Genomic DNA, 23,586 nt, shown 5'->3' with positions numbered 1-23,586 from the left:
TTTTAAAAGATAGTTTTGTATCACGAGGTACAGATTGTTTTCTTTTAGGGCTAGCAATACTTCACTCCAAATTGTCCTTGACTTGAGGGTTTGTACGAGAAGCTGGCTGTGATTCCGATGGGCTTTCCTCTATAGGTGATTTACTTCCTTTCGCTAACAGCTTTCAATATTCTGTTTTTGTGCTGAATTCCTGGAATCTTGACTGTTATATGCTTTCCTGTAGATTTTTTTTGTTCTTGGCTAATCAGAGTTCTATATGTCTCACTTATCTGGGTGTCAAATTCTTTTTCCCTGCCAGGGAATTTTTCTATTATGACATCTGTAAACAGATTTTTTTGGGGTGTCATTTGCACTATCTCCTGCTCTGATCAATCTTACGTTATTCTTCTTTGTGTCATCTGACAGCTGCCAGATTAATTTCTTGTGGCCCCTTGCTATTTTTAAGAAAAATTTCTTTTCATGATGTTAACCGCAATCCTGTCTTCCATATCTGAGATTCTATTCTCACACTGGTGCATTCTGCTGTGTATACTTTCAATAAAATTTTTAATCTCCTGGATATCTGTTTGAATCTGCTTCATGGATTCCATTTCTTTGGGCATTTATGGTGGCCATTATTTTCCTAAGCTTCTCTAATTTTTTTTTATCTGTATCTACTCTAGGATCACTAACCATATCTTTCATTGTGGTCACTACCTCTGTAACTATTGGAGAAATTATTTCTGATTTAATTTTTATTTTAAGTTTTAATTTTTTTGGTACGAGGAATCACACTCAGGACTTTGCCCTTGCCAAGCAGGTGCCTGTGCTGCTGAGCTAGATCCCTGGCCCTAGCGATTTTATGTTTTTAGAACCTTGTTCATTTGTCTTGTTACTTTTGCTGTCACCACTCAGAAAGTCCAGGTGGGTGGTTTTTTTAACTGTCCTACCTAGTTGCCCCTTGTGTTTACCTCTGGTGAGCTGGACATCGGGGGTTGCATCTTGTCTAAGTATCTTCTCATTTTCCATTTTTCTTTTTAGCTTAATTCTTGGGTTGATGTTTATAAAGTGTCTATGGAGAGTAGCTTTATTGCTAGTATTTAAAACCCTAAGGAAATGACTACCTCTCATAAGCATCTTGCAAGCATAGCTGGCTTTTGGGTTTTGAGTCTGTTGCAAGACCTTAACTCTTTAATTTATTGAGGATTAGAAATTGCTGCCTACTTGGCCCAGACCCTGGTTCTCTGACACTGGCCTATAGTATTTTTTATGATTCCTAGGCAATCTCAGGCAAGAAGAACAACTGCTTAGAACAGTTGTGTCACTTTGGCTACTGTGGTATAATCAGCAATAACAACAGCATTGAACACAGCAGTCACAATGCTCTGTGTCCACTGGTCTGTTCCATGGTGCATCTCTCCATGGAGGCCTCTATAGTGGCCAGCAGTCACCGTGTGTCTGCAGGTTAGAGCTGTCCCTCCCACACAGTGAGCCTAGGTTCACAGAGAAGGTGTCACCTGCCACCTCCTTCTTCCTCACTGAAGTTTCTCTCTTTGCTCTCCCTGTGGGCTTCAAGTCTTTAAGGGTCCAGGGGACCTGCTTTTCTCATCTTCTTCACGCTGCTATATTCCAATGTCTATTCATCAAATATTAGAGAAGCCGTCTCTCTGCTGCTCACCACTCCGCCATCTTCCTGGAAGTCCTGTGTTCCAACTTGAATGCCTCTAACTACTAACGGGGTTTCTTGCTGTTAGATGAGTCATTCAGAGTTAACTTACTCTGAAGAATTAACAGAGTTAACTTGCTCGTGAAGAATTGCACCATGAAGTACAAAGTTTGGAAACATAATGGGATATACTGAAAGTGAGAACATACAGTCCATCTAAGTGGCTCCCTTGTTTGTGCTGAGGTGCTGGGGATGAACCAGAGCCAAGTACATGCTAGGCAAACGCTCTATCACTGAGCTGTTTCCCGCTTCTTTCCACTGATGCTCAGGAAACAGCTACTACTATACGAGGAACAGCTCTGTACGAGGAGTGACTGAAATATATGGCCAATGTTTAAATTTAAAGACAGTTTAGTAGAGTAAGAGACACATCATCACTCACCCCTATCAAATACTTCTGCACCTTGAGAGTGTGTGTCCACTGCTTCTGCTGCTTTCTGGAGCTAGGTTTTAGGTCCTCGTCCATGACTGTGGAGGCACATCCTGGCTGCCTAAATGTTCTCAACTGACTCCAATCCTTCATGTTGGTTTTGGAGAAGAGCCAGAAGTCACACAGTGTCAGGTCAAGGAATAAAGTGGCTGAGGACGTGGTGTCATGCTTTAACGACCTTGTCTTTCCACTGAAAGGTATGCAGCAGCATTCACCATGTTTTTGATCACACCTTGTGAAGTCACTCAGGAAAGAGGATCGAAGAGCTGCTTCAGGACGTGGCCAGAATGCCAGAATCAGCAGGTACAAATTGAGGGAGGATTTTGAGCGGATGAACGGCAATGTGTCATGCAGTCACTTTTTAGAACATTTAAATATTTACCATATATTTTGATCACCCAACATAGATAGTTTTTTAAATGGAAAAACATTTGCTCCCAAATCAGAGAAACTTCTACAAAAAAGTGGGGAAGTTTTTAACTCTGTGCCCCTCGCAGTCAGAAGGCCCCCACCCCTCTGCTTGGATTCCATCGGTGCACCAACACAGCCCGTACTATGGGGGGACAGCCAGCAGCCCGCAGGCACTGGTTTCACACCCAGGGTGGAGAAACCCCTGACCCTGACTTGGTAAGTGCCTATCCTGAACTCGGGATCAGGTACCTGCATGGGGCCTGCCGCTGGTCCTCGAGAAGATCACCAGGGCCACTGCCTCTTCTGCACATTGTACAATCCATCTAATTGCTAGTTTCCAGAAATAATTCTTTGTTCCTAGATCGCAGGTGGCATCCCAGGAAGGAATTACCTAAGTTTAGTTTACCCACCTGGTGTGAAGTTAAATACAGTTTAATTTATTAACTGCCACAGATAGTCCTATAATGAAGGCAGAACCTGTCAGCTAAACAATTAACTTGTTACCGCCTTTTAGGGAACTGTTTTATAACAGGCTTCCCTGGTGTCAGTCCCCACATGGCTTGGTTACAAATGCGGTCTGAACCACAGGCAGGATGCAAAGAAGCAGATGTCTACCTCCTGGACAGGAAGCCTCCATGTGCTCTTCTAGAGGAACGGAGAGAACCTCCACTGTGGTTCCCTGTGCTCTGGGACCTGGTCCTATGGGCAGCATCTGAGCGACCCATGGCACAGAGAGCTTTCAGGATGATGCCAAGTGAGGATGTAACACGGCCTGAGACTTCCTTCGGAATTTCCTTGTGTCTTTCAATTCCGCAGAGCTACCTGGAACCCGGCCTGCTCCCAGAGACGACTGAAACCCAATGTGTGCACTTACATCGCCCATTCAGGTTGTGCGTGTCCATGAAGGAGAACGCCTCGTCGCAGTTCGTGCCCTGCTCAGCGTAGCTCTTGTCCATGGAGTTCACCATCACCGTCATCTCCTGCCGGGTGCTGCTCATGGTCTCCTTCCGCTTCTTGGCCAGTTTCCTTAGGACAGAGAGTTAAGTTATGTAGACAAGTATGGGACTGGGAACGGAGTGTGGGTACACGCTCTGACCGCGGCTTGGGGATAATCTCTACTGAATCCATCACAGTCATTCACGCACTGATTTATGGGCTCCCCTAGGTCAGACTCTCCACCAGGCTGCACATCTAGAGATGAGAAATAGCCACTGCTTACCCTAAGGAAGAAGTACAGCTGCAAACTTTGTGTTCTTTCTACTATAAGCTAAATTAAAATGACCAGTGATCCTTGTAAAACACAAGCATCATCTGTTTACTGCTCTTCTCCTAGAGTTATTAACGTTTTACTAAATGAAGGTCTACACTGCGGTATGCAGTGTGAGAGAGAAAAGTCCTACAGATGTTCCCAGACAAAACTGAAATGAGGGCTGCTTCTTGCCTTACAGTGGGCTTACGCCCCAGTGTATTTTAAATGCTGTGAGTACACTGGACCTCTGGCATCATAGCTGGGCTAAGCAAAGCAGCTAGGACAGAAATCCTGGTTTCTGTCTTCTGTTCACTGATGGCAAGAAACTCATAATCTAAAATTGTAGCTACCTATGCAAAAGCCATAAAACCCTACGGAAAGCAAATATTAAATAAATAGGTAAAACAAATTTTTACAGATCTTACTATGAGAAGCTGCTTTATGCACCGAAGACAGACAGACAAGAATAGAATTCAATATACTTATGGAGAAGCAATAAAGTTTAAGAAAATACCATCATCCCACAAAAATAATATGCCCAAAGATATTTTAATTCTGCTCAAGCATCTAGATATATTTACAAAGAAAAAATTTCTAGTAAATCATTCTGACATGGATTGACCTAGGACATAGCATAATTTAAAATGAGCCACATAATCAAAATTGCACCCAAATTAGGTGATTGCTAAAGCAATGGGGGGTATTGCAGCATGAGACCATCTGGATAATCTTTATTATCATTTCCAAATGGTGCACAATCCAAATGCTTTCTTGCCTGTAGTTATAATCATCTTTTAATTTCATACTCTGAAGACAGAAGGACTGCATTAATAAATTGCCCTTTTAGCTGCTAAAAGTTGGTGTGTGTGTGGGGAGATATATTTTTCAACAGATGAAAGAAATCACCAATCATGTGTTTAATGTGGTTTAGCACTAGACTGTTCCCCCAAAGTCTCATGGAGTCAGCGTGGAGCTTTGGGAAGGTCATGGAGCACACAGCCACTACGCTCCTTCGTGGATCCTTCCGTTTAGCTGGTGCATAGCTAAATGTGTCACGGGGAGGCGGGCCTGGGTGGAAGATGCAGGCTACGGGGCATGTGCCTGCGGAGGGGTAGCTCCCTCTCTTCTCCTCTGCTTCCTGGCCGCTGTGATGTGGGCAGCGTTCCTCCACCAGGCCCTTTGGAGCCCGCCAACCATGGACCAAGCTCCCCAAACCATAAGCCAAATGAGACCTCTCCTCCAACTTGTATCAAGAGTTTGGTCCTGGCAATAGGAAAGTGTCTGATTTGGGTAATGAGGTGAAGGTTATTTCTTCTTTACTGGGGCTGGCTCCCGGGGGTTTCCTGCTATCTAGCCCCTCTCTTGTGGTTGAACACTAAGCCTGGCTAAGTTGTTGTGGCTAGCCTCAGCAGCAGGTGACCCCTCTGGGTGCGGATGCTCCCGTCTCACAATGAGCACGCAATCTTCTTCCTCAGGGCCCCTCTTTGGAGCCAGCCGCGCTGGTGTGGGGGCCAGAGTCTGAGTCTGGGCCTGATGTGCTTCTGCCAAGGTGTTCTGGGCTCCACCTCCACAGCTATGCTCATAAGGATCCATTTTCTCTCCCCTTCAGGACCTGCCAGTCCCTGAAAACATGTTTGGATAGCTCTTCCCAGGAAGGCTGAAGTGGAGGACTGAGATAATTAGCTCCATAATTCCAGCTTTCTGCATGAATTTCTTTGATTTGCTTTGGACTGACTTCTGCAGATAACTGCTTCGCATTTTTGTTGTTCTGCTTATTGAGAGAGATGGCACCAACTCCACCAGACTTCCTTCTGCCTTTTCTTGCTCTGACCTCTCTCATCCTGAAGGTCAGGAAAAGACCACCAAGGTACTTCTGCATTGCTGTTGGCTGAGTGGGAAGTGTCGGTGGTGAAGGCCCCAAAGTGAGGCTGCCAGCGGAAAAGATCTTGCTTCTTCCAAGTCCTATAGGTGTGTGGGTATGAATTGCATTGACGTGACCCGAAAACTTCAGTGTTGCTCTTTGGGCACAGGTGAATCTTATTAAGGACCCACGGCACATGCTCAGATCAAACTAAGGTGGAGTCAACGACCTGTACTAAGCCAAGGTCCACTGGGGGCACCCGCTGGTCCACCGCCTTCTTCACCTCTTCAAAGGCAGCTCCGAAGCCAAGGCCTCCTGCGCTAGCTCTCCCTGCTGGTCACACTGTCACCGCTCTGATGTGTCCCACACGGGTGCTGAGTGGGGTCAGGCAGGGAAAACAGATGGGGAGAGCGGGTATGGAGACTATCAGGAGTGGTGAGACTGGAGGAAGGGGCGAGGAGGGGGATGGTGACTCCCCTCCAGGCACATGTCCCGTGGAGATCCCAGATGGACTAAGGTTCAGGGGCAACCAGAAATCCAGGTCTTACACGGACTCAACTTCTACGTGTTGGAAAACAATTACGATTTAAAAATAAAACACTTTACGGCCCTCTGAAAGTATTCTGATCGGCGCTCCTGCACTCCATGAATAATAGCCCTTAAGGAGTTTAATGTAGGGAAACAAAAAGGAGTTAAAAAAACATCACAAATGACCACATGTCAGTACCGGGCAGACGACGCCTCGGTGCAGCTTCGGAACTGTGGGAAAGCCACTCGCTTTCTGTTCTGCAGATGGGACCTGAGTTTCAGGAAGTTTTCCAGTGGCTAAGATGGGCTGCAGAACACTGACTGCAAATGTCCTGATTATCTTGTAAAGTATTTCATTAATTTATATTCACTTACACGCTGTATCATAATCATCGCCAAGTAGTTTTCAGTTATAGAGTGTTCACTCTATCACCCCAAAGTTAGCACCAGGCTTTGAAGAAGCTGGACTAAGTTCCTAGCACCTACCCAGTGTTTATGTAATGCTAATCTAGTCATTCAATTATCATCATATCCAAGCATTAGTAAAGTGAGCTGATCAACTCACCTATTAAGTCACTTTCTTATTTGTAGCGTTTTGAGTTGTACATCAACTAAAACACAGAGATTGTCAGAGCCAGCAGACATAGGCACAACTCCATATTGCAATTAAGGAATGTCCCACAAATACAAAGACCTAAAGGGATTAAAAATGAAGGAACAGAGAAAGATGCACCATGTGAACAATCATGAAAGCAGTATTAATTCTACAAAAAATGTTAGAGCAAAGAAATTTACCAGTAATAGAGAGAGGCATTGCATAAGGACAAAAGACTTAAAAATCCTTGATGCATGTGGATTGAGAACAGAACCTCAGCAGATAAGAGTCTAACAGTGACAGGACAGCACGAAGACAGAGACGAACCCCCTCTGGTAGCCAGAGACTTCAGCACCGCTCTGTGGCACTGGACAGTGCCACCTGGGAGGAAACCAGCAAGGGCGTAGGGAAGACAGAGGCAAGGACTGGCACCAGGGTGGCTGACACCTCCGGAATGTCCTTCCCCCCATAGCAGTGGGGCACTGTGACTCTCAGGCTCTGGGGAGGCTCCCAAGGCTCGGCCACACTCAGGGACAGAACACACTGCCTACAAAAACTGGAAAGAATGGAATGCATACCATAGTCTCCGACAAAAATGGAATCACACTAGAATTCAGTTACATGAAGATGGCTAAAGAGCTCACGATATTTGAAGGTAATGTACAATGTATATGTATCAGAAAAAATCAATAATCCAAGTTTCTAACTAAGGAGACTGGAAAGAGAAAATCAAATTATATCTTAAAGAGGCAAAAAAAAAATTAAATTAGTGCAGAAATAAGTGAAACAGGAAAAAGGGAATCAATAGCAAAAACACACCATCAGAACCCAGGTCTTTGAAAGATCAATAAAATCAGTAAGCCTCTGACCAGGTTAAAGAAGAAAGAGAGAAGATGTAAATAATGTGAATAAGAGAAGGGACATCATTGCATATCCCATGGGAATGGAAGGATAATCAAGAATACTACGAGTATCTACAAACTTGATAACTTACAGGGAATAGGGCAATTTCTTGAAAGATACAATCTACCAAAACTCACGCAAGTGGAAACAGACAATCAGAAGAGGCCTGCATCCCAGGAAAGCTATTGGCTCAATAACGAACAACCTTCCCAGAAAGGAAGCCCCCATCTCAGGTTAACTGTTGAATTCTACAGAATATTTAAGGAAGAAACTCGACCAGTTCTCTATAATCTCTTCTGGAAGACAAAAAGCAGAAGCAGCTACAACTCCTAACTCATTCTGTGAGGCCATCATTAGACTGATACCCAAATCTGACAAAGATACTGGAAGAAAAGGCAACTGCACCCACATTTGTCGTGAGCATGCACGCAGACGATGTATAGGTGGGCACTGTCATGACCAAGTGAGACCTGTTCCAGGTATGCAAGCCCAAGGCAACGCTTGATATGCAATGCATGGAATCCATCACAGATTACAGAAAGGAAATCACACAGCCATATCAACAGATGTGGAAAAAGCATTTGACAAGGTCCAGTGCCCATTAATCATCACTTTCAGCAAGGGAGGCATGAAGGCACACTTCTCCAACTCCAGCAATCTGGAAGGCCGAGGCACGAGAACTGCAGGTTCAAGCTCAGTCTAGGGAGCTTAGCAACTTGTCCAAAAAAAAAAAAAAAAAAAAAAAAGAAATGGGGATGTAGTTCATTGTGAAGGCTCCAGGTTCAAATTTCACTACTGCAAAATAAACAAAGAATCTTTCAGCAAACACAGTAGAGGAGAATTTCCTCAGGTTGGTAAAACAATTATTAAAATCCTATAGCTAATGTTACAGTTAATGCCAAGGAACTAAACGCTTCTCCATTGATATCTGCAACAACATAAGGATGTCACCTATCACAGATGTTTTTCAATGCTCTATTGGAAGCCTTAGCTAATGCATGAGACAAGGGAAAAAAAGGCAAATAGACTAGGAAGGAAAGAATAAAATTGTTTTCATTCACTGATGACAGGATTGTCTGAGTAGAAAATCTAGTACCAACTAAAAGACTCCAAGAACTACTGAGAATTTGTAGCAAGGTGGTAGCATGGGAGGTCACTAGAAAAAAGTCAGTTTATTCCTATATTCCCACAATCAGCAAATGCGATGTGAAGTTAAAAACAAGATACCATTTAGGCAGGTACCTCCAATAGAGAAATGACTAGGCAAAAATCTAACAAATTATGTACATAAATCTATAAAGACAAAACTGAAAAACCCCTGACTGAAGGACTAACATCTGGGCATGGTGGTGCATGCCTATTACCCCAGCCCTCTGGGAAGCTGAGGCAGGAGGATCACAGGCTTGGGCCCCAGCCTGGGCAACAAAGCAAGATCTTGACTCAAAAAACATAAACGGGCTGAGGATACAGATTACTGCAAAAGCCCCGGCTTCAATTTCTGGTACTGCAAAAAAAAAAACAAAAAACAAAAAAAAAAAAAAACAAAAAACCCTAAAAAGAATATAGGAAAAAAGTAAGAAGAAAAATGGAAAAATTAGTAATGTCATGATATCAATTCTCTCCAACTTGTTCTACAGAGTTCACGTGATTCTAATCAAAATTCTAGACATTTATTGTGTATATAGCAAGAAATATACATGGAGCAAAAAGGAGCAAAATAGCTAGTGCAACACTGAAAGAGCAAAGGCAAGTGGACGGTTACCACTCGCTCCCTGCGCAGCTACGTAACAAAGACACGGTGTCACCAGCAGAATGGCAGACACACTGAGCCCAGGAGGAGACCCCTGTGAACACTGGCAAGGAAGCGATGGGATACCAGGGGCAAAGTAATCTCCCCACAAATGGTGATAGAGCAGCTAGCCATCTACATGCAAAATCTATAGACACAGATCTTCCACCCTTTACAAAAACTGTCTCAAAAAATAGGAGAAAGACCAAAGTATAAAACCCAAAACTATAAATTCTATAGATGAGATCACAGGAAAAAGTCCAGGTGTCCTCAGTAGGGTGATGACCTTTCAGGGAAAACATCAAGGCGTAACCCATGGAAGACACACTGATAATCGAACTTGGTCACAGTGATGGACGTCTGCCCTTGCATGGCTCTGAGGAGGAAAGGGTGTCACACACTGGGAGAAACTGTGCAGAACCACATCTGATGAAGGCCTGTGTCCATCATATACAAAGATCTCCAGAAAGTCAACAGGAACACAAACAATGGGATTGTAAAAATGGACCACAGGCTTTGTTGGTGGAGAAATGCACGTGAAAACACATAAGAAACAGGACTATTCAGTTATCAGAACAGCCCAAACCCAGAACGCAGACATTATCTAACTCCAGTGAAGATGTGGAAGGCAGGAACTGTCACTCCCTGCTAGAGGGAACACAGAACGATGGGTCCCTTTGGAAGAGTTTGGCAGACTCTTCCAAAGTATCAGAGTTTTTCCATTGCACAACCTTCAGAGCTGACGCTGGGTCTACACGAATGCCTGCCATGCGTGTTTCAGCAGCCCTCGTCTTAGCCGCCCAAACTTGGAAGCAACCAAAATGTCCTGGAATAGGTGAGTGAGTAAATACCCATGGCCCATCCAGTGGAATACTCCTCAGAGCTAAAAAGCAATGGGCCATCAAAGAGATGGAGGGAATGTAAATGCATATTATTAATTGAAGGAAGCCAATCTGAAAAGGCTGCGTACTGCATGGTTCCAAGCAGCTGACGTTCTGGAAAAGGCACACATACGGGAGACATGAAGAACACTGGTGACTGTCTGGGCTGGGTGATGAGTGGGTAGGCACAGGCAGCTCCCCGGGAGCCTTAGGGCACCAGGGCTGCTCTGTATCATGGCACGACGCTGGACACGAGCCACGCAGAGTGGCCGGAAGCCACACAATGACCACCCCAGAACCCACGCTGGTGTGCGTGGGGAGCTTCAGGGGGCTGAAGAATCAGCAAAGGCTGACAGCTGCTGCATGATGCCTGTGTGTGGGGAGAAGGCCTTGGACAGCTCTGTACATTTTGCTCAAATACAGTCTATTAAAATGTGTAATCCTGTTCGAAAATAAATTATAAGGAAGAAAAAACAGACATAGCCTCCCAAGTTGCAAACCAGAATGATGGTGAAAAGGGGGAGAAATGTGCAATGAATATAAACAAAAGGAGTATTCATGCTTTTTTACACTTTAGTATTTATTCTGCATTTCTTTGGGGGGGGGGATAAAAACACGGAATGAGAGTAAGCAGAATGGGAAGAAACCTTGTTGGTCCAGCACTGTCTATGTGACAGGCGATGAAGAAGACCGAGTGAAGGTGGCACTTGTCAGCAGTGTGTCCCCTCAATAGCTAGAAGACAAACGCCACTTAGGAGGCCCAAGCATAGCCTGGTGGGAGGACAGCACACACAGCTCCTCATCCTGTCCTCCTTTCTGTGCCGTGGGATGTGCAGGCTGGACCTGCTAGATTTGCCACCAGGACCAGAGCACTCCTGGAGAGAGCTCAAGGGTCACCCGCAGTGTGGACGTTTGTCACACTGCTGGGTCAGGACCACTTGGGCTGCAGCACTTGGTTCCCTGTGGAGCATGACTGTCCCAGCCTGCTCTACTGCAGATCCTCCTGGAAAGGCTTCGTGGTCTTGGCTGGAAGGGCATCTGTTGCCCACAGAAATGATGTCTCCACGTAAAAGTAATCTTTCACCTCAGCTCTGCAGGGGTGGCCAAGCTCACAGAAATGGAAATCTACACAGATGGAAGAATGGGAGGACAAATGGCTTTTAAGTGTGCTTAGACTTAATTAAGGGCTGGGGAGGAATCTGGAACCAGAAACTGTTTAAGTTTTTTCTCACGGTAGGGACCAAATAGTCGTTGGCTGAGTCAAACAATCGGTACATGACACCAGATAGCCAAGATCCTGCTGAACAAGCCGAAACGAGGAAGGGGCTGTCATCTTACAGACAGAGCTGCACGAATCACCACACGATGTGCTTTCAGGAAGTTTAAACCTGAGGAGGAAACAGAGGTCTGACAACTCAACCTGAACTAGCACAATAGCTGAGAGAAACGGTGAAAGCAGTAATTACGAGAACCTCGCAGGACTCCAGTTAAGCCTGCTGATCGAGGGGTGGTTGGAGCTGTTGTTGTTAGCTGTACTGTATTTAGGGAAACTGAGGCACAGACAGGGATTTGTCCCAGGGCCCTCACTAGCAAAGAGCTTTAGATACCTGGTGGTGTCTTCCCATGTGGAGATAAGATCATCTGCAGAGCCATTGCCAGCACCCTGGGTAGGCCATGCCTCGCTCTGGAAATGAAGGCCAGCTGTGGTCACCAGCTGGGAGGTCACCATTGGCACCCCAGGTAGAAGTGCTCTCCTGCCACTGCTAACTGTGTCATCACTTCAGAAGTCACTAAGAATTCAACTAACAGCAAATGCGGGTTCGGCCCAGGCAAAAAGGAGCCCTTCTCTACTGACGCTGGGAACGTAAACTAACTAGAACAGCACTGTGGAGGTCAGTAAGGAGAGTCCTCAGCAAACTGCAAGCATAAATTCCACTCCACCAGCTATTCCCCTTCTAGGCGTCTTCCTGAAAGAGTTAAACACATCATATTACAGGGTACATGCAGAGCCATGTTTATGGCAGCACAACACCGGCAACCTAAATCTTAAAAGGGGCCATCAACAGATGACTGGGTAAAGGAAACGTAGTCCTGCACACAGTGGAGTGCTGCTTGGCATGCACAAAGACAAACTTGAGGTACTTGTAGGACAATGGATTCAATGTGAAAGTGTAACGTTGAGGGAAATAAATCAGCTTAAATGCTCCATGTGTAAGTAAAGAACAAAATGAAAGATGATTAACAGGAAACAGCAAGTTACAACTTTTAAAAATGGGAAGGGGCCCAGGACATGGAGGGAACTCATAGTAATTTAAAATTGAATAAAAGAAGCCCAGCCAGCTGCCTCAGCATGCACACTACCACCGAGAACTCACTGCCTCCCTATCTCCTTGAGCTCAGCACGGACCGGGTAATTGGCCTGCGCTGACCACAAACAACAACCTGATTTTCAGCCAAGCCAGAGGCTCGGTTTTAGAGCTCATCTCTTGCCTATGTATTGAGATTAAATAACAGGCTGAAATCAGCCAGCGCGCAGGAAGACTGAAGTCCTGCTAGTCCCGCAGAGGTAGGGGGTGGAGGGGAGGAGACCAGAGGACCTGGGGGCTGGGAGGCAAGAAGGGAGTGGACAGAGGGGCAGCTGGACAGGAGGAAGACTCTGAATGCTAACACCGAGAGTCACAGTGATGTTTCATATTTAACCACTAGTTTCCAAGTAATCAGTAGAGAAGGTTTTGAACATTTCCAACACAAAGAAGAGATGACACATATGGGAGGTGAGGGCCAAGACGGTCACCCTGATAGAACCACGACACATCAAAGGTGTGGACCGAAGTCTCCTCCTGCACCCCACAGGTCTCTGCAATCATTTATCAAGCAAAAATTTCAAAGTATTTTCAAGAATAGTAGGCTGATGGGTCATGAGGTAGGCTGATATAGTTAAAGGAGTTAGACTTTTAAATGTCTAAGTTGAAAACAAAATATTTAGGTCAGACCGGCTTTCCTTTAACACAAGCTGAAATTAAATGTATCACAACCTAGGATCACTTCCAAGTCATCATGCAAATGTCTCCTATAATCAAGATGATCCTCACTGTTATCATGCATTACAACAAAGACAATCAAGATTATTAAGTAATTTTTTAAAATCAAATTGACAAATCCTAAGTTGACCTGTGAGAACAGAAACAAATCCAATAACTTCATATGTTGATCGGCTTCTTTGGGGAAATAATAACGATTTAGAGCCTGCGACTGGCTGGAGAGCGCAGAAGTACAGACCTCTAAGAAGTGCAGCTGGCCTGGGGACAGAGGTGCGGTTAGCAGGCAAGGCCTGAGGCAGTGTGGGAGCCCCTGCTGGGTTCTTCACTAGGTGCTTTAGGAGGTCGTCATGAGCTACACAGAGTGGGGCTTCTGGCCTGGGTTTATTTCTCATCTGCTGTTCTAGAACATTCTTGGCATGTAGCAGGGACTCTGCAAACATTGATCCATTCCCATCATTCTGTTTGCCTGATGATCATGATGTCTTATTTCCCAACCATAGGAAACAAGTGACGAACACCACTGTGTGAGAGAAGGGGGCTGCTGTGTGGACAGACAGACAGACAGACATGTCTTATGGTTTCAGCTACAGTTTACTGCTTTTCAGGCTACTGGAAGTAGTCAAAGGACCCCAGCAGCTGAAAACACATATGTGTGCATGCATGTATTTTTCTAAGGAACTGCTAGGGGTTCAGTGTGTTCCCCCAAACTCCCACGTGCTGGGAAGGGCATCCCTAAGTCCCAGGCCAGTGATGCAGAGCCTTTTAGAGCTTTCGGTGATAACAAACAGCGTTCATGTTGGCTTTTTAGTGTTTAGAATCTTCAGCTGGTTTGGGAAATGACAGTCGGGTGGTGATAACGAACAGCACGTGGGTTCGCCACCAGGTGACCCAGGCTCAGGGAGTGAGGCTGAGAGGGGTGCTGAGGTGGCCCATCAGGTGCTGTGAGAGACCCTGGCTTCCCAGGGAACGCTCTTTGCCAGCTCACAGCACAGCAAGAGAGGCCTCATTGCGGGGCCTATGCCTTGATACTAGGCTCACATGAGAAATAAAAATTTCCTCTCTATGTTGTCTACTTTGGGGAATAATTGTTAGAGCAACAGAAAATATACTGAGACAGTGATCAAGAGGAATTAAAAACACACATAACACACACATTTTGTAACTTGAATATTGCTCACGTGGCAGCCTGGAATGCACTCAGTTCACTGCTACCTGAGTTCAGCCTTGACTCTCTCTTCTACCCAGGGGGACCCCGCCTGCACCCTCCGGCCTCTCTGGGCTCATCGTCTGCCGGCCTGTGTGCCTCGGGGGGCCCGGCTTTGCCGTGCTCTAAGACTAGAACCTCCTCTAGCCCTCTCCCAGATGTGGGTCCCCCACAGTCGACCCTCCAAGAACCACCTGCACATGGATCCCTCCCGACCAGATAGATACCTTCCATTGGGGAGCAACTCAGGGCTCCCCTGAGCACTGACTGCCATTTCCCAAACTGGCTGAAGATTCCAAACACTAAAAAAAAATCAGTCATAATGATAACAGATGCAGTATCTGTCGGGCTCAGTAATATTTTGTTTAGTTTTATTTCTCACTCCAGGACACGATGACTCCAGAGGGACTGGGACCAGCGATGGCACGAGGAATAGGAAACCGAAGGGGAATCAAGTTGCATCGGCGGCAGCAGGCCCCACTCACATTCTGCTGAATTCCATAGGTGCATGTTTTGTCGGAATTAACAGTTTCGAGGCTGTCACTTGGCAGCAGGACTAAACTAGCAAACGGCGGATCCTCTATCAGAGTATAAATACAAGTGAAAAAGAGAGGGATCTGAACGCACGTCACTGTGGGATATTACCCCTGCCCTTGATGCTAGTGAGGTGGACTGCAAAATCTTGGGGCTGCTCTGTCCAGTAAACACAGAGCCAGCCACAGCGCTGGCACACAGGAAAATGGGGCCCAGCAAAGCTGCATAGCATGAAGGCTGCTTTAAGTTCTGACCCTGCTACAAAACCCAGGTGACTCCTTGGCTGCACACAGCTAAGTAAGGGTTTTGCAAATGGACAGCTGCCGGTTTCATAAAAATACAGCAGCTGCTTAATTTACAAAGGAAAGAACACCATGATCCTTCAGACACCCTGATACGGTGGCCTCAAACCTGTGGCTCATGTGTCACTGTGCTTTACTTTTTTTTTTTTTTTTTTTTTATTTAAGGAGAAAAGAAAAAAAAGCAGAGAAAGGGTACAAGTTATACAGATTTGCAGAAAAAAAATGAACAGTAGGAAATCACTAGTTAATGGATTACATATTGTCATCTTAGAAATAATTGTTCAAGTCACAAAATTAAAGCTTGTAAAGTGGACATTCCATCAATGATACTGCAAACAGTTCTGTTCAATGATCCAATAAAACTCTGTGATATCATATTCTATCTTATACACTTAAATATACATGCAGTTATATAGTTTAGAGCACTTTCTTTTCCTCTCTTTTGTACAATGACTATTACACATTTTGGGTTTCATTGCTCTCACGGTTCTTATTACTTTTTTGGAAGAGAGTAAAACCAAATGTGACATAACAGAACAGAACTGGTCAAGGCAAAAGGGTGGACATAATAGATAATGTGAAAACATAATACAAGGTGATCAACAATGGTTACCATAATGCCTCCCGCTATCTCTAATAGAATTGCCTATACCATTAGTTATAATACAATTGAACAAAACAGTAAAGAACAAAACCGACAAAACCAAACCATTGGAGACATTGTAGGTCTTCAAAAGTAGATAAAAGTTTACTTTTAAGGCAAAAGATGTTACTGGCTGAGCTGTGTGTTCCAAACCAAAACCTCGGCGTGCAGGCTCCACTGAGTGTCGGTGCTTTGCGTAAGTGGGGTTTGGGCTGCAGTTTGGCCACTTGGTCTCAGGGAGCACTAGTGGCTCTTTGCCCTAGTGGCCGGCACCGACCGACTCAGTGATCAGCAGATGCGTGGAACAGCCCAGCAGGGGGTGCCCTGTGCTGGGCAAAGCTCTCACTCACGGACAGAGTGGCCCCTGGAGGACACGCACCTCTACACCCTGGATCCTGTGAGTGTATAAGACGTTACACAGCCACAGGGAACTGAGGCTGTGGGTGGGACTGGAGGGTCGCTAATGAGCTGAGCGGAGCACAAGTGGTGAGCCTGAAGCCATCGGGGTGGGCAGAGGAGATCATGGGATGTAGTGAGAGGCAGAGAGACTACGCCTCAGGCCGCAGAGCAAGGGTGGAAGCCTCTAGTTCACCCTTGCTGGCTGTGAGGGGGAGGGGAAAAGGGAGGGAAAAGGAAGGGGCAGGAGGAAGGAGATGGGATGAGGAGAGAAGGGAGCGGGGAGGATGGTTCCTAAGCTGGGGTGAGGCCAGGCCGTGCGTTCTTCTCTCCTGCTTCCTCCAGCACGGCACTGACACCTTGACGCGAGCCCAGTGACCTGCTGCACACCTGCGCACTGCTGCACAGTCTGGTCTTCGTACTGTTCTATAAAACACTAGTTCACAGTAATTTCTTATAGCCGCAACAGGAAACTAATTGAACAGCATGAAATCATTATTCATACTTCTAATATTTTATCACCTATGAAAGTTCCTCGGCCAACCAGCTGGCTACATGGCCTCTCTAAAATACCTTTTCATCATCACGGTTCTTCCTCATGCAGGCCTGACACAGCAGACGGCCAAGCTTGTTAGCGTACTCTACGTGATTGCTATTAAAAATATCACTTCCCCTTGGAAAAACAGAAAAAAGGTTTTTATGTCTGATTTCAAAGTCGTAAATTCCTCTTTACTATCTTACAGCAAACTAATAGTAGTACTTGGGTATGCTAGCTAAAGGTTTCTATTGTTAATAAAGGTACGAAAAGCAAATAATCTAACTTCCACTGCTACCCATTTACAGGGCAGGTACTGTAGAGGCATAAAACTGATTAGAATGCTGGGAGACTCGAGAGGGTGCCTCTCCCAAATTAGAGCGAAGGCCACCAAGTACTGTGACAGCTGCACCTCAGCAGGCAGAGTCCGTGCGTTTGCACATTCGCCAACGCCAGCCACTCACGAAAATGCCCGCCAGTCTGAGGAGCGAAAGCAGCGTTTTATAACTGTATGTGCAGATCCCGATGCTGTGTGATGCCGAAACAGGTCCGAACGTAAACACTCCTGGATCACGGAACACATTTGCGCTCCGTAGCTGCCTCTGTTACTCTTCTTTACTGGGTTGTCTTTTCTTATTGATGTCTACATATCCTACTTTGGCCATTCTGAAATATGAATACTAGAAACGTTTCCTCTAACCTGTAGCTTGTTTTAAGCTCAGTTCATAACATCTTTTGGTACGCTGAAGTTCAAAATTTTGAGATGTTCAGATTCGCCAGTCACATGCACAGTGGCCTTAGGGTGTTCTGCTCCCAGAGGGGATGAAGATGCCATCTCGCTCTCCCCACTGAACAGCAGAGTGGATGAGCCAGGGCCGGCAGCCCAGACATAGCAGATGGCCAAGCAGAACACAGGGAAGAAGCTAGAGGAAGTGGTGGACGCAGCTCTAGCAGCAAGGGACCAGCTGGGTCAGCAATCGGCCCTGCAGCCAGACGGGGTTTCTAAGCACCACCTTCCCGAGAAGGCGCCGGCCTTCCTGAGAGAGGGCGACTTCGGGTTTGTGCAGACAATGCACAGGCGAAGTGAGGACATGCGATTGGGCTGGGAACGCGCTGAGGTTGAAGAGCTGCGTCAAAAGAGCACAGCAGTCAGTTGAAGGGGCTCCTGTTGGTTGACGACAGGCATGCTGAGCATTCAGAGATAACTGCTGTAAAATATCCAACACACTACATCCACTGAAATTCCCAAGATCATAAGGACACTCTAGGCAATCTTACATGCCTGACATCCCCATCCCCTCATCATGGGACTGTAAGTAAAGGGAATGGCTGTCTGGAGTTTCCTGAGTGAGCCACATCTCAAGGCAACCAAACAGTTGGGTAGATACTGACACTTAAGGAACACAGAGGGAGGGTGGAATTAAGATGGCACCATGTAAAAACTTCTAAAAAAAAATCGACCTCACTAACCATTAGTAGTAGCTTAAAAACTCATTTAGTGAAAGGCTGGTGTGGAACCTCATGATGGATGGGTGCAGCTGGCAAGCCACCACCCACCCACCAATCTCAGCACTTCCTGCCACTGGGAAAATATCATCTGTGAAGGCTTCCACCCAGGGGAGATGCTGGAATCTTGAGCCCCGGTTCACAGACACACAGCTAAAAGGACACAGCCCAAGGCAACTGACCAACCACAGCAGGGAACTCTGCAGGCTGAGTGACTTATTCAACAAAGGAACAGGACTGGGATGGACCACAGCCTTCGCTTTACAAAAGTGCATGCTACATGAAAGATTGGGGTCTTATCCAGGGTCACTGGTTCGTCGGGGTCTCACACAAACAAAATCCAGGTCTCCATTACTTTCCTTCATTTTCTCCAGGATGTTTTGACCACGACCTCTGGCATGACCAGTGCACATTTGGAATGCACTTTCAGTGAGCAGACAGCTTTTCCTGAGTCTCAGGGGCGATTCTGAGGGTTGTGCTTTTCATTAGGAGTCACCGAAGAGGCTGCTGCAATCGTAGCTCGAAAAGTGATTCTATGTCTGATTTTTAAAAACTATTAAAATAGATTTACTTTGAATTGAGTGTTTCAGCCTGAATGAGGGTTCTCCTTTTGCTCCTCAACTATCTCGCTCCTCTCTTGTGATTACAGTCACATGATCTAAATGAAAAAAGACAGACCTACCCAGGAGATAGGGACATGATTCTTAGGAGCAAACGGTACAAGCCCAAAAGACATTTCCTACAGACTTGTATGGCAGACTTTCAAATTATCTTTCTCTCATTAGCATTTTAGAAAAATTTGATTTCATCATTAAAGAAGCCATCTGCTTACCTAGGAGCTGCCTGGCAAACAGGCCTGGCAACTTTCAGGGCAGACGAGCCCAGCACGCACTGGGTTTTCTTTCCATTTCTAAAGCAAAGAGAAAGGCTGGGCCACTCCTCAGTCCAAGAGATTCAGACAAAGTGACCTGTTCCTGCCATGGGATGGAGCTCTCCACCTCCATGAGAGTGGACAAGAAACAAGTGTTGGACAGTGCCCTTTCAGCCGCCATCTGACCAACACAGAACTCAGTGCTGTGCCTACTTTCCTCCCTTCCCATAGTACACGTAGGCATAGAGTGGTGTCCAGCATCATCCATGGTCCCCAGGCTGAGTGGAATGTTGTCTGGGGCACCTTGAACAGTTAAAGACCCCCATGGGGAGAGGACAGCAGAAAGGAGCCCAAGTCATCTTCAATCAGATGCAGATTTCTCTTCTGTTGTGTTGTGTACTGTGCCAGGGGCCTGTCTGCCTGGTGTGAGTCTAGAAGGCCTGGCATTTCATTCTTCTTATGATGTGGTACGAACAAAAATGGTTCTCTGAAAAGGGTCTGTGTATTTGAGAGACAGAGCCACTTCCTGTCTGGCTCTGGCTGCTTCCTATCCGCCATGAGGTGAGCCGTTTTTGCTTGGCTTTACCACATCCCCCTCAATATGAGGTTGTGCCTCTCACAGGCCCAGAAACAATGGGCCCAGAAGACTGTGGAGTGAAAGTTCTATAACTCTCAGCCAAATTAAGCCTCCCTCCATTCAAACTGTTCAAGTCAGGTATTTTGTCACAGTGACAAAAGCTGACACACAACACTGATTTTTTTCCTCAGGAGTCTAGACACTCACAAGAGTGCGTGTGAATTCACAAGTGCACCTCCTCACCCCTGAGAGCCCCATGTGGCACAGGCAGTTGGGGTACAGGTGGAGAAGGCAGCGCGGGCCTCTGGGAAGCTTAGCTACTTGGAGAGAGGCAAAGGAAGATGCCACATAACAAGAACACCTGTGTCCCACAGGCTCCAGAAAGCGCCATCGATAACGCCTTTCTTCGCATCCATTCCTGGCCACTTTCCCATGACAAATCCCTCCAGCTGTCCTCGGCAAAATAAACACCTGCTCAAGTCTACAACAGCTCAGTGGGAAAAAAACAGAAGAAAAAACTTCAGCCCAAGACTTGCCAAATTCCTTGTGTTTCAAAGCAATGACTTGACTCCTACTGTGCCTGCTTTTTTCTCCCTTTGTTCATCTGGAGCTTACTTTCTGATACACAAACTCCCTCACCCCATGCTCTCATAAAAAAGATGCAGTGTTGAATAACATCCATCAGCCCATGAATGCTTATGTTTAATTCAAAGATGGATGAGACTTGAAAGACATCAATGATCCTAGGACAGGTAATTCAAGAGATGATCAGAGAAAGTAGCCTAGTTAAAAAGTGAGCTACAATTATGGTCCTAGGTATCAAAACAGTCACCTAAAGGTCAGGTGAAGCCTTGGCTCCCAGCCCCTTCCTCAGCGGACCCCAGTGGGAAACCACAGCTTTCCTACTGAAAACTACTCGTTTGTGGATCCCTCTGCTACATGGTTTATTTTTCCTTGGTTTTCTCTTGACAACTGGTCCCAAATGGGACAGGTCTGCACAAGGCATGTGTGCTGACATTCCACTCTGCCAATGAGGGCAGAAAGCCCAAATCAACTCCTTTTAAAACAGCAAAGCTGGGTGTGGTGGTGCACCCCTATAATCCTAGCACTTGGGGGCTAAGGCAGGAGGATCACTGGGAGTTTGAGGCCAGTTTAGAGAGACCCTGTCTCTGAAGGAAAAAAAAAAACCAAAAGCAAAACAGCAAAAGATAAAAATGAGTCCCTTTGTGAGGCGTGTGTGCGCGTACGTACACAGACTGTCTCATAACTGCTTGGCTACAGAGAAGAATCGTGATGAACGGCTTGCATCACGCAACGTCTGCAAGCCCAGAGAAGCAAGCTTGTGTGCCATTTGAAGGACATAAATTCAGACCCAGTGCAATGAATGAAGTTCCTGAAATCATTCAGTCCTGTACTTTCCCAGTCTTATTTTTCATTCCCCTCTCTCATCTTGCATGTTCATCTTCCCCTTGAATTTGCACTGTTTCCTTAATGATTTCACATGGAGTGTCGCTGATCTTCTTGATGATAACCCAGTGGTCCTGCTATGACAATTTCTCAGTGCATTAGGAGGCGAGCAGCAAAAGATGAGAAATTACAAATACTGAGGATAGAAAGGAGGCCTTCTGGAGGCCAAGGTGACTTCTGAAAGCCAGGGTGAGTTCTGGCACCTGTGGCCGGGTGCTGGCCCTGGAGGGGAGAAGCCCACAGCTCCTTCCACACCTCAGCCCTGCAGAGGGGAAGTCCTGGCTGCTTCACGCATGGGGAGCTTTGTGTCTCCTGCACTTCTGATAGCCAGAGTGGCACAGTGCAGGTCTGGAACAACAGCTACAGTGACCAAATAGGACTCAGTCTCTGGAGAGAGGTATAGCATTTCCATGCAAGAGGCATGAGGACGATTTCAGGGCAGGTGAAGCCTCATATGCAGAAATGGCAAAGCAGAGACAGAGAAGACAGAACCGAGCATTTTTCATTCATGGAGCACCACACTGAGCCCTCTGCAAGGGTCCCTGTGTCCCCCACCAAGAGCAAGCATTAACCTGCTGGGATCCAGGGCCCCCTGCAGAAGTCACTAGCCGGTCTGAGCTAACTATGAGGGTGCCTGGTGCTGTGTTCTCATCCATCTTGGTCCTCCCATGCAACTCCCTCTGTTGCCCGCAAGGCACAGGGTCCCTGCTGCTCAGAACCGTAGCTGGCTGCAAGAAAGGCCGGGAACAACAGGAAGCTAATAGTTTAACCGTTCCTCTAAATTTGTTTGACAAAACTGACATTCAGAGCATGATGCCACATTGCCAGTAATCTGCAATTTACCCCTGGGCGTGCACTGGATGCTCATTTTATTTACCTCTCGTAGTTAAAAGCGTAATTAATATTCCGCTCTGTAACAAAGATCAGAGATTTGACAAACATTGTAATTTAAATTCTCCATTATAGCAAACATTAAAATCAAACATCTTCCACACGCCCCATTGCATAAAGGACATGTGTAGCTGTAATTTTACTTTTTAGTTTTTAATACCACAAACTAATTTCTGCTGTCAGTTTAATGAGCTGGAAAACACAAATCTTGCTGCTCCCTGTGTGGGCACGGGCTATAAGAGATGAACCGGAGAGAAAGAGAGTCAGCAGGCCAATTTCCTTCGAAACACTCCTAGCACGGCACGCAAACTGTCTTTGCCTGTCTAGTGAGTACAACCCAACCCCCCAGATCTCTGAACTCATCTCAAGGGTTAAAAGAAATAACCACAAAAGTAAGAATCAAGAAAGCGACAAAGAAGTTACTCCGGTGTTTTTAGAAGCAGAGCTGTAGGTGCGTAAGGGTATGGGAATAATGGGAACACGGGCCACAAAGGAAACTGTAACAGCACAAAGCCACGCCCATGCACACCGAGATGTGGAGATGCGCAAGGTGGTTGCGAAAATGCACACTTGCGACGGGCACCCCTTCCCGGGGGGCTGGAGTTGGAGCAAGGCTGTGAGGAAGGAGATACCGAGGCAGCGCCCCCCGTCAGACTCGAGCTAATTTCTACCCAGCTTCATAAATTTCATGTGACTGATTATAATTATTGTTATGTAGAATTCTTTTAGGCAACCAACACGGCTCATTAAGCAAGGAGGCTGGTGGGAATGATCGGGAAGGTGAGGACTGGCACATACGCTGAGTCTCCAGGAAGAGAGGAGGCGGCACTCTCACCGTGTGGTCTGTGTCCAGAAGGAGCCAGACGCAGAGGGTGAGGAAGGACAGGAGGGGCCAGGCCTGCACTCAGAGCCGCGCTGGCTCCTCTGCCCTCCTCCCATACATGCAAACCCACTGGCTTGCCAACTTCTGCCCAAGACTTCATTAGTCACTGCCAACTTCAATCTGCTTCAGTTATTTTATATTCAGATCCCAGGAGGATGTGCACGCTTCGCTGCAGTTCCAGGCGAAACCAAAGCTAAACTGATTCGCTTTGGGAGGCGACAAGCCAGTGAGTCCCAACTTACACTAACCTCTCCCAGCACCACAGCGAGGGTGTGCAAACACGGTCAACCTCGCCACAGGATGAAAGGAAAGTGATGCACACTGCTAAGGCAGAAGGTGGGAGGCGGACAGGGACACACTACACAGCACAGCTCCGGTCCACGG

At 46.3% G+C, this 23,586-nt stretch overlaps 1 protein-coding gene across 10 annotated transcripts in view; it reads right to left on the bottom strand.

Moving 5' to 3' along the window:
- Ptprm (protein tyrosine phosphatase receptor type M) overlaps window positions 1–23,586 on the bottom strand; it is a 619,038-nt gene that overhangs the window by 130,218 nt on the left and 465,234 nt on the right. For all 10 annotated transcript variants that reach the window (XM_063232111.1, XM_063232114.1, XM_063232115.1 and 7 more), the window contains one exon: window positions 3,421–3,572. In XM_063232111.1, coding sequence (XP_063088181.1) covers window positions 3,421–3,572 — 152 coding nt within the window. The remainder of the gene's footprint in view (window positions 1–3,420; window positions 3,573–23,586) is intronic.

This window comes from Cavia porcellus, unplaced genomic scaffold (genome assembly GCF_034190915.1).
Source record: "Cavia porcellus strain 051 isolate PalLab524CR breed Dunkin Hartley unplaced genomic scaffold, mCavPor4.1 scaffold_20, whole genome shotgun sequence".
NCBI lineage: Eukaryota > Metazoa > Chordata > Mammalia > Rodentia > Caviidae > Cavia > Cavia porcellus.
This window is presented reverse-complemented; position numbering and strand designations above follow the sequence as displayed.